Source organism: Nerophis lumbriciformis, linkage group LG08 (genome assembly GCF_033978685.3).
Source record: "Nerophis lumbriciformis linkage group LG08, RoL_Nlum_v2.1, whole genome shotgun sequence".
NCBI lineage: Eukaryota > Metazoa > Chordata > Actinopteri > Syngnathiformes > Syngnathidae > Nerophis > Nerophis lumbriciformis.
The window spans coordinates 52,111,619-52,130,064 of NC_084555.2; the positions used below are offsets into that span (position 1 = coordinate 52,111,619).

Here is an 18,446-nt window from a genome sequence, read left to right on the forward strand (position 1 = left end):
GACACATGCTAACTGTTAGCATGCTAACTTTTTTTTATTTAGCTAATACGTTTTAAAGTCATATGACTTATTACTTGACGCATGCTAACGTTAGCATCTAAGTTTGGCTGACCTTAGTGAGCCAGCCTCTGACGCTGGGCTTGGCGGACGCCAACTCGGCGCTGATCGGGCTGCTGGCCTGCACCTTGAGGATGTTCTGCAGAACCCGGATCCACTCCTCCAGAATGTTGGGCGAATCCGCGGTCAGGTAGAAGGTCTTCTTCTCCGTGAGCAGCTGGTCGGAAGAGAAAATTGCGTGGAAGAAAATGCTAACATCGGCGAACTTTCCGACTTACTTGAAAAGTGTGCGCTCCTTCGCCGCGGAGGATGCGACAAGATGAGTTGAGCTCGATCTGACCCCGAGGCTTCCTGACGGCGTCGCTCTGAAGGCGTCACACACACAAGTCGGAAAGGAGTTCTCCACCTTAGAAGGAATCGGACTCACGGGAGATTTGTAGTAGAGAATCTCTCCGTTCTTCAGGATGAACCAGCGACGTTTCCAGGCCTTCACCCGACTGCCCATCTTCAGCAGGTAGCCGGACTTCTCCAGCGTCTCCTGAGGGCCACGCGGCGTCAAAACGTCAACACAAAGCGACCCCAAAAGGACCCGGGCCGGTGGAGTCCTACTCACCGCCCCGGCGCTCTCGCAAGAGTATGAGGAAGTCCGCTGGACTTTGTGTTCCGGTTCCGAGTAGTCGCTGTCCAGAGAGTACGCGTCGGGTGGGATCGCGTAATCGCTCTCTGAGCTAATGGAGGACATGGAAACACCTGGAAGGAACAATAATGTCAACTAGAAATTTTAATGGGCCTGCTCTCTGTGCCCCAGACCGTCACTGCTTTGAAGATGGTGCCGAGTGTCTAAATCCGATAGTTTTAGGTGTAACTGTACAAAATGAGCTACACAGCTAGCCTAAAACGTTACCATGTTTACATTCAAATGCTAACATTCAAGCATGTGTGCAAACGTTAGCATGATAACATTTAGCATGTTTCATATACCGAGTTAGATGACTCAAAAGGTGTATGGCTGCGAAAATAGAGAAAAAAGTGTAAAATTAGATGAAAAACTTAACATGCTTAAGTTAGCATGCTATCATTTGCATGCTAACAGTTAACAAATGTCACATACCAAGTTATATGACTGGTGTAAACGGTTGCAAAACTAGCTTAAAAAGTTAGCACGCTAATGTTAGCATGCTAACAGTTAGCTTGTGTCACATACCAAGTTATATGACTCTGGTGTAAACGGTTGCAAAACCAGCTAAAAAAGTTAGCATGCTAATGTTAGCAAGCTAACGTTAGCATGCAAATCATTGTATTCTCTTTTTATTTACCATTTACACAACTTCACTGCTTTCGGGTTTTGTATAAGCCTGTATTTTTTAAAAATGTTTTAAAAGCTTCAAAAATATACCTGCGTTACCTCTTTTGACCGCACGGGGGCTCCCCGGGACGCTGCCTTTCCTGTCCGGGTTCAGCACGGAGGTCCGCAGACTGGCCAGAGAGCCGGCGTCGTCCTCGGAACCCGAGTCGTCGTCCCCGAGCGGCACCGCGCTGATCTGCGTGGCCCTCTAAGGACGCCGTGCGGGTGTGGCATTAAAAGACCGGACAAGCGGCTTGGAAGGTGGCCTCACTCACCCCTTTCAGCGCGGCGTAGACGGGAACCTTGATGTTCTTGTACATCAACTGCGTGCACGGACCCGCCGACAGAGTCTGGGGCGAGACGGACCCTGCAAGGTGGTAAACAATGGACGTCAGGGAAAGATGCAAGTTCAATGCAGATCATCACAAGTGACACAGTAAACACATGGACTACTTTTACATGTGCTAAATGGAGCAGAGGGTGTCAGACTTAGCAGGGAGATATTTTTATGGGTCTGCATTACAAAATGACTTTGAGGCCTTTAAATAAAAGACAGCTGACCCAGGAGCAGGAATTTCACGGCGGCCGTGGCTCCTGGTGCTCCTCCGCTTGGCCGTGTGACCCTCGGAAAAATTATATGCGCCACGGCCGTCGTCCTGACGGACGCATCTCTTTTCCTCTGCGCGATTTTCATGTCATTGCGACGTCTTCGACCAGTGGAGGTTTTCATTCTGCCGCAGAGTGCTACACAACACAGAGCATCCACGTCCACGACTCCTCAAAGCCCACGAGTCCCACAAGTCCCGTCGCCGGCCGCACAAGTCCCTGGATGCCCAAAATGTCCAAAACGCGCCCAGCCAAGTCCCACGGGAAGGCGGGGAGAAAAGTGAGAAAAGTCGGCAAAAGTCCCAAAAATGTTCTAAATACCTACCCAGGTTCGAGTCCCACAAGTCCCGCCGCCGGCTGCCCACAATGTCCAAAACTCACCCAGCAGAGTCCCATGGGAAGACGGGGAGAAAAGTTAGAAAAGACGGCAAAAGTCCCAAAAATGTTCAATAATCCTGAGTTCAAGTCCCACAAGTCCCACCGCCGGTCATGCAAGTCCCTGGATGCCCAAAATGTCCAAAACGCGCCCAGCCAAGTCCCACGGGAAGGCGGGGAGAAAAGTGAGAAAAGTCGGCAAAAGTCCCAAAAATGTTCTAAATACCTACCCAGGTTCGAGTCCCACAAGTCCCGCCGCCGGCCGCCCACAATGCCCATAACTCACACAGCAGAGTCCCACGGGAAGTGGGGGTGAAAAGTGAGAAAAGACGGCAAAAGTCCCTAAAATTTTCAAAATACCTACCCAGGTTCGAGTCCCACAAGTCCCGCCGCCGGCCGGCCACAAGGTCCAAAACTCACCCAGCAGAGTCCCATGGGAAGGCGGGGAGAAAAGTGAGAAAAGTCGGCAAAAGTCCCAAAAATGTTCAAAATACCTACCCAGGTTCGAGTCCCATAAGTCCCGCCGCCGGCCACGCAAGTCCCGGGATGCCCATAATGTCCAAAACGCACACAGCACAGTCCCACGGGAAGTGGGGGAGAAAAGTGAAAAAAGAAGGCAAGAGTCCCAAAAATGTTAAAAAATCCTGGGTTCAAATCCCACAAGTCTCGCCGCCGGCCGCGCAAGTGCCGGGATGCCCAAAATGTCCAAAACGCGCTCAGCCAAGTCCCACGGGAAGGCGGGGAGAAAAGTGAGAAAAGTCGGCAAAAGTCCCAAAAATGTTCAAAATACCTACCCAGGTTCGAGTCCCACAAGTCCCGCCGCCGGCCGCCCACAATGTCCAAAACTCACCCAGCAGAGTCCCATGGGAAGGCGGGGAGAAAAGTGAGAAAAGTCGGCAAAAGTCCCAAAAATGTTCAAAATACCTACCCCGGTTTGAGTCCCACAAGTCCCGCCGCCGGCCACGCAAGTCCCTGGATGCCCAAAATGTCCAAAACGCGCCCAGCCAAGTCCCACGGGAAGGCGGGGAGAAAAGTGAGAAAAATCGGCAAAAGTCCCAAAAATGTTCAAAATACCTACCCAGGTTTGAGTCCCACAAGTCCCGCCGCCGGCCACGCAAGTCCCGGGATGCCCAAAATGTCCAAAACGCACACAGCAGAGTCCCACGGGAAGTGGGGGAGAAAAGTGAAAAAAGACGGCAAAAGTCCCAAAAATTTTCAAAAATCCCGGGTTCGAATCCCACAAGTCCCGCCGCCGGCCGCGCAAGTGCCGGGATGCCCAAAATGTCCAAAACGCGCTCAGCCAAGTCCCACGGGAAGGCGGGGAGAAAAGTGAGAAAAGTCGGCAAAAGTCCCAAAAATGTTCAAAATACCTACCCAGATTCGAGTCCCGCCGCCGGCCGCGCAAGTCCCGGGATGCCCAAAATGTCCAAAACGGGAAGTGGGGAAGAAGAGTGAGAAGAGTCGGCAAAAGTCCCAAAAATGTTCAAAATACCTACCCAGGTTCGAGTCCCATAAGTCCCGCCGCCGGCCACGCAAGTCCCGGGATGCCCATAATGTCCAAAACTCACACAGCACAGTCCCACGGGAAGTGGGGGAGAAAAGTGAAAAAAGAAGGCAAGAGTCCCAAAAATGTTAAAAAATCCTGGGTTCAAATCCCACAAGTCTCGCCGCCGGCCGCGCAAGTGCCGGGATGCCCAAAATGTCCAAAACGCGCTCAGCCAAGTCCCACGGGAAGGCGGGGAGAAAAGTGAGAAAAGTCGGCAAAAGTCCCAAAAATGTTCAAAATACCTACCCAGGTTCGAGTCCCACAAGTCCCGCCGCCGGCCGCCCACAATGTCCAAAACTCACCCAGCAGAGTCCCATGGGAAGGCGGGGAGAAAAGTGAGAAAAGTCGGCAAAAGTCCCAAAAATGTTCAAAATACCTACCCCGGTTTGAGTCCCACAAGTCCCGCCGCCGGCCACGCAAGTCCCTGGATGCCCAAAATGTCCAAAACGCGCCCAGCCAAGTCCCACGGGAAGGCGGGGAGAAAAGTGAGAAAAATCGGCAAAAGTCCCAAAAATGTTCAAAATACCTACCCAGGTTTGAGTCCCACAAGTCCCGCCGCCGGCCACGCAAGTCCCGGGATGCCCAAAATGTCCAAAACGCACACAGCAGAGTCCCACGGGAAGTGGGGGAGAAAAGTGAAAAAAGACGGCAAAAGTCCCAAAAATTTTCAAAAATCCCGGGTTCGAATCCCACAAGTCCCGCCGCCGGCCGCGCAAGTGCCGGGATGCCCAAAATGTCCAAAACGCGCTCAGCCAAGTCCCACGGGAAGGCGGGGAGAAAAGTGAGAAAAGTCGGCAAAAGTCCCAAAAATGTTCAAAATACCTACCCAGATTCGAGTCCCGCCGCCGGCCGCGCAAGTCCCGGGATGCCCAAAATGTCCAAAACGGGAAGTGGGGAAGAAGAGTGAGAAGAGTTGGCAAAAGTCCCAAAAATTTTCAAAATACCTACCCAGGTTCGAGTCCCACAAGTCCCGCCGCCGGCCGCGCAAGTCCCAGGATGCCCAATATGTCCAAAACGCGCCCAGCCAAGTCCCACGGGAAGGCGGGGAGAAAAGTGAGAAAAGTCGGCAAAAGTCCCAAAAATGTTCTAAATACCTACCAGGTTCGAGTGCCACAAGTCCCGCCGCCGGCCACGCAAGTCCCGGGATGGACAAAATGTCCAAAACGCACACAGCAGAGTCCCACGGGAAGTGGGGGATAAAAGTGAGAAAAGACGGCAAAAGTCCCAAAAATGTTCAAAAATCCCGGGTTCGAGTCCCACAAGTCCCGCCGCCGGCCACGCAAGTGCCCAAAATGTCCAAAACGCGCCCAGCCAAGTCCCAAGGGAAGGCGGGGAGAAAAATGAGTAAAGTCGGCAAAAGTCCCAAAAATGTTCAAAATACCTACCCAGGTTCGAGTCCCACAAGTCCCGCCGCCGGCCGGGACTTGATGCCCAAAATGTCCAAAACACACCCAGTAGAGACCAACGGAAAGTGGGGGAGAAAAGTGACAAAAGTCAGCAAAAGTCCCAAAAATATTCAAAATACAAACCCGGGTTCGAGTCCCACGAGTCCCTCCGCCAGCCGTGCAAGTCCTGGGATGCCCAAAATGTCCAAAACGAAACCAGTAAAGTCCCACGGTAAGTGGAGGAGCAAAGTCTGTAAAAGTCCCAAAAATTCTCAAAAGTCACTCAAGTCCCACAGCCGGCCACGCAAGTCCCGGGATGCCCAAAATGTCCAAAACGCACATAGTAGAGACCAACGGAAAGTGGGGGAGAAAAGTGAGTAAAGTCGGCAAAATTCCCAAAAATATTCAAAAAATCACACCCGGGTTCGAGTCCCACGAGTGCCGCCGCCGGCCGTGCAAGTCCCGGGATGCCCAAAATGTCCATAACGCGCCCAGCCAAGTCCCACGGGAAGGCGGGGAAAAAAGTGAGAAAAATCGGCAAAAGTCCCAAAAATGTTCAAAATACCTACCCAGGTTGCCTCTGGTGAGGGCTGTCACATTTTTTCTCCTCCTGTCTTCTCCCTGCTTGCTCTCTTTGTCTTGTCCTGTCTACACTTTTTTTTGAAGCCTCTTTCTTTGCGCCGTCCTCCAAATCTAAATATCAGACATGGAATTGATTAGCTGGACTCTCGACTCAATTGACAAAGTCTTTTCGACGAGGAAAAGAGGTTCTGGGGAGCCTGGCTGCCCTGATGGAACCATTGCTGCGGGGCACTTGAGAGATTCCTGGGACAAATGGAGAATCATGCGCCTCTCAGTCCTTTCCATCGAGGACGTGGAAGACATCTACTTATTTGGAACCGTGATCGCTGATTGGGCGGGGCGTTGCTCTGGTGTATCGTCAAATTCGTAAGACGATGGCAGCCACTCAAGGAGCCCAAAGGTGGAAGGTTTGGGTCGGGCTGTGGGATCACAGACTGGGGCGATTTCTGAACTGAATCGCAAGATGGATCACATCATGGAAAAGCTTGTTGAAAAGGAAAAAATGGATATGAGAGCCAGCATGGACGAATAGAACAGACAAGCCATTGTAATGTCTGCTCGCGGAAAAACAAAAATCCTAATCTACGATTTGACTCCCTCGAATGGCCTCGACGCTGCAACAAAAGGAGCAGGCTGTTCTGAAAACATCCCCCGAGGACTCCTCAATGATGGACGCTTTTGACCTCCCTCCCTTCTCAACGACACCTGGAAGTCGAACTTTACTTGCATTGCATGCAGAACGACCCCAGGCCTATGGACACAACACCACTACACTCAAGACAATGGGCATATACACAAACACACACCCCACCCCCACCCAACGCCTTCACCACTGCTTGATTCCCCTTCGGGGAGATGGACGGCTGAGTAGCGCCTTATAGCAGCAGGCCGGCCTCCAGGGCCCCAACTCCGCCCCCCTCTGTTGTGAGTTGTGAATATATGTAACATGTTTTTGTGTGCTATGACAAATTCGTTTTTTTTCCCTTGGACTCAGTCTGGACCCCCTCCCGAGGGTCCAGCCTTTGACTGATATTTTTTACTCTTCCCCCCTTCCCCAAAATCACCTTTTCCCCACCTTTTTTAAGGAGCGCCATAAGTGGCTGATCCGTTGGCGGTCCTGGTCTTGTCTCCCTGTAACGTATGTCTGCTCTTAGTGGGACTGTGCCCAAAATGTAATTTCAGTTCTTATGTGTCTTGTACATGTTAAGAATGGACAATAATAAAGCATCCTGAAGCCGGATAACTCCTTAAACGAATCATCATTTAGCCTAAGCCCCGTTTCAGCCACACTAAACCAGCGTTTAAGGTCCCCCTCCTTGGACTAATTTTTACACGGGTAAATGCGCCGTGTATTTCTTGAATCTCCGGCTCTTAGCTTTGTATGGACTCATTGATCGTTTACAAAGTGAGTTCGGAGAGGTGTCTTGTGTCATCCTTTTGTGTTCCTGATGTTTTTTTTGTGAACTTCTGGATCTGCCTCCCCGGAGCTTTTTGGCCATGGAGACCAGCTGCTGGGTCTCTGCCACACCAGAGTCTGTTTGCAGAGGCCGGAGGAGATGCGAATGAAGAGACAGGACTGCGCAGCTTGGAGAGAGTGGAGGAGATGTGGATGAAGAGACAGGACTGCAGAGTTTGGAGAGACTGGAGGAGATGCGGATGAAGAGACAGGACTGCAGAGTTTGGAGAGACTGGAGGAGATGTGGATGAAGAGACAGGACTGCAGAGTTTGGAGAGACTGGAGGAGATGTGGATGAAGAGACAGGACTGCAGAGTTTGGAGAGACTGGAGGAGATGTGGATGAAGAGACAGGACTGCAGAGTTTGGAGAGACTGGAGGAGATGTGGATGAAGAGACAGGACTGCAGAGTTTGGAGAGACTGGAGGAGATGTGGATTAAGAGACATGACTGCAGAGTTTGGAGAGACTGGAGGAGATGCGGATGAAGAGACAGGACTGCGGAGTTTGGAGAGAGTGGAGGAGATGTGGATGAAGAGACATCACTGCAGAGTTTGGAGAGACTAGAGGAGATGCGGATGAAGAGACAGGACTGCAGAGTTTGGAGAGACTGGAGGAGATGCGGATGAAGAGACAGGACTGCAGAGTTTGGAGAGACTGGAGGAGATGTGGATGAAGAGACAGGACTGCAGAGTTTGGAGAGACTGGAGGAGATGTGGATGAAGAGAGGACTGCAGAGTTTGGAGAGACTGGAGGAGATGCGATTGTAGAGACATGACAGCAGTTTGGAGAGACTAGAGGAGATGCGGATGAAGAGACAGGACTGCAGAGTTTGGAGAGACTGGAAGAGATGTGGATGAAGAGACATGACTGCATAGTTTGGAGAGACTGGAGGAGATGCGGATGAAGAGACAGGACTGCGAAGTTTGGAGAGAGTGGAGGAGATGTGGATGAAAAGACAGGACTGCAGAGTTTGGAGAGACTAGAGGAGATGCGGATGAAGAGACAGGACTTCAGAATTTGGAGAGACTAGAGGAGATGCGGATGAAGAGACAGGACTGCAGAGTTTGGAGAGACTACAGGAGATGCGGATGAAGAGACAGGACTGCAGAGTTTGGAGAGACTGGAGGAGATGCGGATGAAGAGACAGGACTGCGGAGTTTGGAGAGACTGGAGGAGATGCGGATGAAGAGACAGGACTGCAGAGTTTGGAGAAACTGGAGGAGATGTGGATGAAGAGAGGACTGCAGAGTTTGGAGAGACTGGAGGAGATGCGATTGTAGAGACATGACAGCAGTTTGGAGAGACTGGAGGAGATGCGGATGAAGAGACATGACTGCAGAGTTTGGAGAGAGTGGAGGAGATGTGGATGAAGAGACAGGACTGCAGAGTTTGGGGAGACTAGAGGATGCGGATGAAGAGACAGGACTGCAGAGTTTGGAGAGACTAGAGGAAATGCGGATGAAGAGACAGGACTGCAGAGTTTGGAGAGACTAGAGGAGATGTGGATGAAGAGACATGACTGCAGAGTTTGGAGAGACTGGAGGAGATGTGGATGAAGAGACAGGACTGAGGAGTTTGGACAGACTGGAGGAGATGTGGATGAAGAGACAGGACTTCAGAGTTTGGAGAGACTGGAGGAGATGCGGATGAAGAGACAGGGCTGCGGAGCTGGCGCTGAGCTTCGGGACGGACAGGCTTCACAGTGTCTTGGCTGAATGAGCAGATATCGGACACCTCAGTCTCCTTAGACCCATCCTCGCTCATCCATGCGGACTGGACACTGGCCCAGAGTTGGTGGGCGGCCGAGAGTGGAGTCGACTCTTGGTTGCTTTGTTGGGTCTGCTCCTGAATCTCTGGCCATGCTCCCTCCACCCTATCAGACGATGGCGTGGAACACCGCAGAGGACACCACATTGTATATGTTTCTTTTACTTTTTATTCATAGCTGTGTGTAGAAGTGGCTGCTTGCATCAGCTCTGCTCTTTAATGTCCTTTGTGTTCTTTGATGTTTCCCTCTTACATGTGTGCTATGGCTATACTTTCCCTTGGCCTCAGTCTGGACCACCTCTCCAGGGGACCAGGCTTAGACCGATCTTTTTTCTCTCTCACAAGGATAAGGTTAGGTGGGATTTACCCTGGATATACCGTACAACCCTAGTCCTTAGTTTTTAAAAGTCATCATGTTCAAAGTTGAGACGCAACTAAAAGCGAGCGAGCCTCAACGAGGGAAGGCACTAAACGCGCTGAGTCAGCATCCACTTAACCGGCAGCGGCTCCTTGGCAGCGAAGTCGGTCTCTGGGACTGAAAGGAATGATGTCAGGACATAATTACCGTCCTTTCATCGCACACCAGGAAAAAGCAGCTTCCAAAAAAACTATTTCTTAAACGGGGAGGAGGGGCGGTCTAGGGCGTCGAAATACCCGAGATGAGCACCTGCACAGGTGTGTTTGCCACAGGGCAGTGGTATCAAAGGCTCAAAATAACCAGCGAGTCAAGCGTCAATCAATGCAGAAAAACATAAAAAGACAAGTTTTTTAGGATGAAAGACGAGGCAGGACTCACTTAGACCGGGACTTCTGCTTCCTGGAGAGGCTTCGGACACTCTCAGTCCAGACTTGGCCACCGCATAGATCCGACTCTCCTGCACATAGCAAATACAGATAATAATAATAATAACAACTCGATGAGTGTGAATGCTCCAATGCTGAAGTTGAACCAAAATGCTGACAGAATGTAGTATGAATCTAAGAATAGTTTGAATGTTGAAGAGTCAGAATTTCCAGGAAAAAGGGAATTTAGTTTAGAACTTGGGAAAGTGTTAGTTGGATGAGTGGAATGTGTTGATACTGGAATGGATCGAATCGGTTGAAAAATGTTGGAATTGAGAAATGGTATTACGGAATTCCTGGAATTTCGGGAAAACTGGAAATTTTTCCCAGTACAGAAAACAACTTAGTTTTTTGTCCTGATTTAAGAAGAATGTTTTGATGTTAGAACGGTTGAATCGGGTTGGAAAATGTGGGAGGAGTAGTCACCAGGAAAAAGAGTGAAAAAAAGGGTTTGAAAAAAAAACGGGAATTCCAGGAATTTTTGCGAACTTGGAAAAGTATAGTTTGAAAGTGCAGGATGAGTGGAATGTGTTGAAGGTGAAATGGTTTGAATCGGTTGGAAAAATGTGGAAATGATGGAAATTTGAAAAATGGCCAATTGATTTTGAAAGGGAAAAATGTTCCGGAAAACCTGGAATTCTGGGAAATCTGGGAATTTTTGGATTTTGTCAAGGGAAAGCCCGAGATTCCTGAATAAGATGAACAGTTTGAAGTTGGAATGGTTTGAATCGGGTGAAACATGTGGATAATAAATAGATGACTTTTGGTGTAGAAAACCCTATTTTAACCTAACCCTAACCCTAACCCCAACCCCAACCTTAACCCTAACCCCAACCCCAACCTTAACCCTAACCCTAACCCTAACCCTAACCAACTCTCTTTCTTTATGAGCCCTAACCCTAACCAACTCTCTTTCTTTATGCCTAAACCTAACCCTAACCCCACCCCCAACCCTAGCCCTAACCCTAACCAACTCGCTTTCTTTATGCCTAACCCTAACCCTAATCCTAAACCTAACCCCAACCCCAACCCCAACCCCAACCCTAACCCTAACCCTAACCCCAACCCTAACCCTAACCCTAACCCTAACCCCAACCCTAACCCTTACCCTAACCCTAACCCTAACCCCAACCCCAACCCTAACCCTAACTCTAAACCTAACCCTAACCCTAACCCTAACCCTAACCCTTCCCCTTACCCTAACCTTAACTCCAACCCCAACCCTAACCCTATCCCTAACCCTGCTTTGGAGCATTCACACAATAATCAGTTTTAGCTAAGCGTCCCCGCTGTGGGTTGCCATAGCAACTAAAGAACCAATAAAATTAGAACCATATTTGGTAACTTTGGTGGAATATGAAATGGACCCAATATTCCTCACACTTGGAAACTACAAAGACGACTAACAAACAATGAATTATCCAAGAGGAGACTGAGGGCAGGCAGCAAATTTGAGACTGTGGAGTCTAAAATACTTGAAGACTGACTTTCATACCCAGGAAGGAAAGCGGTGCAAAGGTGGTGTCGGTGGCTTCAGAACTTCTGGATCAAGGCAGTCCAGTGGTTCTGCGAGGCCTGAAAAGGGTCCTTCCTCCCGAGTAAGGCATTCTGATCCGGACCCTTCCACCACTCCGTCCATGTCGATGTCAGTTTCCTCCACCAGCCGGGAGACGGTGGTGGTGGTGCAGGTGCTCGTCAGGGTAGAAGAAGCCGACGAGGGCGCGGCGATGTCGATGCTGACCAGCTGGTGGAGGCGGTCCAGGCTGGGCTGAGGCTGACTGAAGTGCTTCTTCGCCAGCTGGATGCTGTCTCTGGGGCTCAGCGGGGTCCGGATCTTTGGTAAGGTCATGCTGGCGCCCGACTGGGGAGGCTGGGACGGATCCAGAAAGGGGTTGTCGGTGGTGGAGGGCGAGCGAGTCAAGGGCGGACTTTTGGGAGCCAGTTTGAGGGGAGACTTGGGGGAGCCGGGTCCACGGTGGACTACCGCGTAAGTCGAGGTGGACGAGTGGAAGGACTGAGGACGGATTTTGTTGTCGAGCTCGTCTGAGGCGTTGTTTCTGTCCAAGGGCACTTCCTGACCCTCGGTGCACCCTGGTGACCCTGGTCCACTGCTTCGGCCTTGAGGAGTCCTACAGGACAGTTCTGGGGTCCTTTTCAAGTCTGCGAGGATAAAAAAAAGTTTCAGAGTTAGGTTGAACTACTTTTCCTCGGCCCCCTAAATTCAAGGCACCTTCTACTGAGGTCTTGGCTTCTCTATTGGCACATAGTGGTCTCTTGCTGTCTTCTGGCATGGCAGGAGCGAACTGGGGACTGATAGGTGGCTGCTGGGCGTTTGTTCCTGGGGGGTTAGTCTGGTGTCCACAGGAACCTTGTGGATCTGAGAGAACTGATGGAACGACAAAACATTTGTAAGCTTGTTCTTGAGTCTCTCAATTTAAGGAATCCTGATCTTTGCGGACCTTGTAGTTTGTCCTGCAGCAGTTTCATCTGCTCAGTCTGCTCCAGGTTGGCTTGTTTCAGCTGCTGGTTCTCCTCTTCCATCTGGCAATCAGCAAATATATTTACAAACATGTTGTTGGTGTTCCATTTGTAAATAATCAACACACATGTAGTTGGTGTTCTATCTGGCAATCAGCAAATATATTTACAAACATGTTGGTGTTCCATTTGTCAATCATCAAATACATTTACAAACATGTTGTTGGTGTTTCATGTGGCAATCATCAACACAGATGCTGGTGTACTACCTGGCAATCAGCAACAAACATGTAGTTGGTGATCCATTTGAAACTTATCAAAAAACATGTTGGTGTTCCATTTGTCAATCATCAAAATATATTTGCAAATATGTTGATGGTGGTCCATTTGGCAATCATCAAATGTATTTTCAAAGATGTTGGTATTCCATATGGAAAACCTCAACAAACATGTTGTTGGTGTTCCATTTGGCAATCATCTAATATATTTACAAACACGTTGTTGGTGTTCCATTTGTCAATCATGTAATATATTTTCAAACATGTTGGTGTTCTATCTGGCAATCATCAACACAGATGTTGGTGTACCACCTGGCAATCATCAACACAGATGTTGGTGTACCACCTGGCAATCATCAACAAACATGTTGTTGGTGTTCCATTTGTGAATTATCAAAAATATATTTGCAAACATGTTGTTGGTGTTCCATTTGTCAATCATGTAATATTTTTTCAAACATGTTGGTGTTCTATCTGGCAATCATCAAAAAAGATGTTGGTGTACCACCTGGCAATTAGCAACAAACATGTTGGTGTTCCTTTTGTGAATTATCAACAAACATGCTGTTAGTGTTCCATCTGGCAATCAGCAAATATATTTACAAACATTTTGTTGGTGTCCCATTTGTAAATAATCAACACGCATGTTGTTGGTGTTCTATCTGGCAATCAGCAAATATATTTACAAACACGTTGGCGTTCCATTTGTCAATCATCAAATATATTTACAAACATGTTGTTGGTGTTCCATCTGGCAATCATCAACACAGATGTTGGTGTACTACCTGGCAATCATCAACAAACATGTAGTTGGTGATCAATCAATCAATCATCAAAATATATTTGCAAACATGTTGATGGTGGTCCATTTGGCAATCATCAAATGTATTTGCAAAGATGTTGGTATTCCATATGGAAAACCTCAACAAACATGTTGTTGGTGTTCCATTTGGCAATCATCTAATATATTTACAAACACGTTGGTGGTGTTCCATTTGTCAATCATGTAATATATTTTTAAACATGTTGGTGTTCTATCTGGCAATCATCAACACAGATGTTGGTGTACCACCTGACAATCATCAACAAACATGTTGTTGGTGTTCCATTTGTCAATCATGTAATATTTCTTCAAACATGTTGGTGTTCTATCTGGCAATCATCAAAAAAAGATGTTGGTGTACCACCTGGCAATCAGCAACAAACATGTTGGTGTTCCATTTGTGAATTATCAACAAACATGCTGTTAGTGTTCCATCTGGCAATCAGCAAATATATTTACAAACATTTTGTTGGTGTTCCATTTGTAAATAATCAACACGCATGTTGTTGGCGTTCTATCTGGCAATCAGCAAATATATTTGCAAACACGTTGGCGTTCCATTTGTCAATCATCAAATATATTTACAAACATGTTGTTGGTGTTCCATCAGGCAGTCATCAAATATATTTGCAAACATATTGTTGTTCCATCTGGCAATCATCAACACAGATGTTGGTGTACCATCTGGTAATCAGCAACAAACATGTAGTTGGTGATCCATTTGAAACTTATCAAAAAACATGATGGTGTTCCATCTGTCAATCATCAAATATATTTGCAAACATGTTGATGGTGGTCCATTTGGCAATCATCAAATGTATTTGCAAAGATGTTGGTATTCCATATGGAAAACCTCAACAAACATGTTGTTGGTGTTCCATTTGGCAATCATCTAATATATTTACAAACACGTTGTTGGTGTTCCATTTGTCAATTATGTAATATATTTTCAAACATGTTGGTGTTCTATCTGGCAATCATCAACACAGATGTTGTTGTACCACCTGGCAATCATCAACAAACATGTTGTTGGTGTTCCATTTGTGAATTATCAAAATATATTTGCAAACATGTTGTTGGTGTTCCATTTGTCAATCATGTAATATTTTTTCAAACATGTTGGTGTTTATCTGGCAATCATCAAAAAAGATGTTGGTGTACCACCTGGCAATTAGCAACAAACATGTTGGTGTTCCTTTTGTGAATTATCAACAAACATGCTGTTAGTGTTCCATCTGGCAATCAGCAAATATATTTACAAACATTTTGTTGGTGTTCCATTTGTAAATAATCAACACGCATGTTGTTGGTGTTCTATCTGGCAATCAGCAAATATATTTACAAACACGTTGACGTTCCATTTGTCAATCATCAAATATATTTACAAACATGTTGTTAGTGTTCCATCAGGCAGTCATCAAATATATTTGCAAACATATTTTTGTTCTATCTGGCAATCATCAACACAGATGTTGGTGTACCACCTGGTAATCAGCAACAAACATGTAGTTGGTAATCCATTTTAAACTTATCAAAAAACATGTTGGTGTTCCATCTGTCAATCATCAAATATATTTGCAAACATGTTGATGGTGGTCCATTTGGCAATCATCAAATATATTTACAAAGATGTTGGTGATACATCTGGCAATCATCAACATATATTAATGAACAAGTTGTTTGGGTTACATCTGGCAATCATCAAATATATTTACAAACATGTTGGTATTCTATCTGGCAATCATCAAAAAATATTTTGGTGTTCCATCTGGCAATCAGCAAATATATTTACAAACATTTTGTTGGTGTTCCATTTGTAAATAATCAACACGCATGTTGTTGGCGTTCTATCTGGCAATCAGCAAATATATTTACAAACACGTTGGCGTTCCATTTGTCAATCAGCAAATATATTTACAAACATGTTGTTGGTGTTCTATTTGTCAATCATCAAATATATTTACAAACATGTTGTTGGTGTTCCATCAGGCAATCATCAAATATATTTGCAAACATATTTTTTTTCTATCTGGCAATCATCAACACAGATGTTGGTGTACCACCTGGTAATCAGCAACAAACATGTAGTTGGTAATCCATTTTAAACTTATCAAAAAACATGTTTGTGTTCCATCTGTCAATCATCAAATATATTTGCAAACATGTTGATGGTGGTCCATTTGGCAATCATCAAATATATTTACAAATATGTTGGTGATACATCTGGCAATCATCAACATATATTAATGAACAGGTTGTTTGGGTTACATCTGGCAATCATCAAATATATTTACAAACATGTTGGTATTCTATCTGGCAATCATCAAAAAATATTTTGGTGTTCCATCTGGCAATCATCAAATATATTTACAAACATGTTGTTGGTCCATCTGGCAATCATCAAATATATTTACAAACATGTTGGTGGTGTTCCATCTGGCAATCATCAAATATATTTGCAAACATGTTGTTGGTCCATCTGGCAATCATCAAATATATTTACAAACATATTGATGGTGTTCCATCTGACAATCATCAAATATATTTACAAACATGTTGTTTGGGTTCCATCTGGCAATCATCAAATATATTTACAAACATGTTGTTGATGTTCCATCTGGCAATCAGCAAATGTATTTACAAACATGTTGGTGTTCCATCTGGCAATAATCAAATATATTTACAAACATGTTGATGGTGTTCCATCTGTCAATCATCAAATATATTTACAAACATGTTGTTGGTCCATCTGGCAATCATGAAATATATTAACAAACATGTTGATATTCCATCTGGCAATCATCAACAAACATGCTGTTGGTGTTCCATCTGGCAATCATGAAATATATTTACAAACATGTTGATATTCCATCTGGCAATCATCAACAAACATGCTGTTGGTGTTCCATCTGGCAATCATCAAATATATTTGCAAATATGTTGTTAGTCCATCTGGCAATCATCAACAAACATGTTGTTGGTGTTCTATCTGGCAATCATGAAATAGATTTACAAACATGTTGATATTCCATCTGGCAATCTTCAACAAACATGCTGTTGGTATTCCATCTGGCAATCATCAAATATATTTATAAAGATGTTGTTATTACATCTGGCAGTGATCAACAAACATGTTGTTGGTGTTCCATCTGGCAATCATCAAATATATTTACAAACATATTGTTGTTCCATCTGGCAATCATCAAATATATTTACAAACATATTGTTGTTCCATCTGGCAATCATCAACAAACATCTTGGTGTTCCATCTGGCAATCATCACATATATTTACAAACATGTTGTTGTTACATCTGGCAATCATCAAATATATTTACAAACATGTTGTTGTTCCATCTGGCAATCATCAAATATATTTTCAAATATGTTGGTAGTCCATCTGGCAATCATCAACAAACATGTTGTTGGTGTTCCATCTGGCAATCATCAAATATATTTATAAAGATGTTGTTGTTGTTCCATCTGGCAATGATCAACAAACATGTTGTTGGTGTTTCATCTGGCAATCATCAAATATATTTACAAACATATTGTTGTTCCATCTGGCAATCATCAAATATATTTACAAACATGTTGTTGTTCCATCTGGCAATCATCAAATATATTTACAAACATATTGTTGTTCCATCTGGCAATCATCAAATATATTTACAAACATGTTGTTGTTCCATCTGGCAATCATCAAATATATTTACAAACATATTGTTGTTCCATCTGTTAATCATCAAATATATTTACAAACATATTGTTGTTCCATCTGGCAATCATCAAATATATTTACAAACATATTGTTGTTCCATCTGGCAATCATCAACAAACATGTTGGTGTTCCATCTGGCAATCATCACATATATTTACAAACATGTTGTTGTTCCATCTGGCAATCATCAAATATATTTACAAACATGTTGTTGTTCCATCTGGCAATCATCAAATATATTTTCAAATATGTTGGTAGTCCATCTGGCAATCATCAACAAACATGTTGTTGGTGTTCCATCTGGCAATCATCAAATATATTTATAAAGATGTTGTTGTTGTTCCATCTGGCAATGATCAACAAACATGTTGTTGGTGTTTCATCTGGCAATCATCAAATATATTTACAAACATGTTGTTGTTCCATCTGGCAATCATCAAATATATTTACAAACATGTTGTTGTTCCATCTGGCAATCATCAAATATATTTACAAACATATTGTTGTTCCATCTGGCAATCATCAAATATATTTACAAACATGTTGTTGTTCCATCTGGCAATCATCAAATATATTTACAAACATATTGTTGTTCCATCTGGCAATCATCAAATATATTTACAAACATGTTGTTGTTCCATTTGGCAATCATCAAATATGTTTACAAACATGTTGTTGTTCCATCTGGCAATCATCAAATATATTTACAAACATGTTGTTGTTCCATCTGGCAATCATCAACAAACATGGTGGTGTTCCGTCTGGCAATCATCAAATATATTTACAAACATGTTGTTGTTCCATCTGGCAATCATCAAATATATTTACAAACATGTTGTTGTTCCATCTGGCAATCATCAAATATATTTACAAACATATTGTTGTTCCATCTGTTAATCATCAAATATATCTACAAACATGTTGTTGTTCCATCTGGCAATCATCAAATATATTTACAAACATGTTGTTGTTCCATCTGGCAATCATCAAATATATTTACAAACATGTTGTTGTTCCATCTGGCAATCATCAAATATATTTACAAACATGTTGTTGTTCCATCTGGCAATCATCAACAAAGATGTTTACCTCTCCAAGCTTGATTGTGACCCAGTCTTTAATCTTGCTCGCCTTCTCCTCAATGATCTTTGCCTCCTGGGCTCGGACTAACACCTGGAGGGAGTC

At 45.0% G+C, this 18,446-nt stretch overlaps 1 protein-coding gene across 1 annotated transcript in view; it reads right to left on the bottom strand.

The window, feature by feature from the left end:
* plekhh1 (pleckstrin homology domain containing, family H (with MyTH4 domain) member 1) overlaps nucleotides 1–18,446 on the bottom strand; it is a 169,116-nt gene that overhangs the window by 82,687 nt on the left and 67,983 nt on the right. Inside the window, exons 5-15 of the mRNA XM_072913745.1 lie at nucleotides 18,351–18,434; nucleotides 12,423–12,504; nucleotides 12,194–12,349; nucleotides 11,459–12,123; nucleotides 9,917–9,995; nucleotides 1,678–1,769; nucleotides 1,463–1,610; nucleotides 671–807; nucleotides 485–595; nucleotides 336–422; nucleotides 113–274 (exon numbers count right to left, since the gene is read on the bottom strand). Of these exons, the coding sequence (XP_072769846.1) occupies nucleotides 113–274; nucleotides 336–422; nucleotides 485–595; nucleotides 671–807; nucleotides 1,463–1,610; nucleotides 1,678–1,769; nucleotides 9,917–9,995; nucleotides 11,459–12,123; nucleotides 12,194–12,349; nucleotides 12,423–12,504; nucleotides 18,351–18,434 (1,803 nt within the window). The remainder of the gene's footprint in view (nucleotides 1–112; nucleotides 275–335; nucleotides 423–484; nucleotides 596–670; nucleotides 808–1,462; nucleotides 1,611–1,677; nucleotides 1,770–9,916; nucleotides 9,996–11,458; nucleotides 12,124–12,193; nucleotides 12,350–12,422; nucleotides 12,505–18,350; nucleotides 18,435–18,446) is intronic.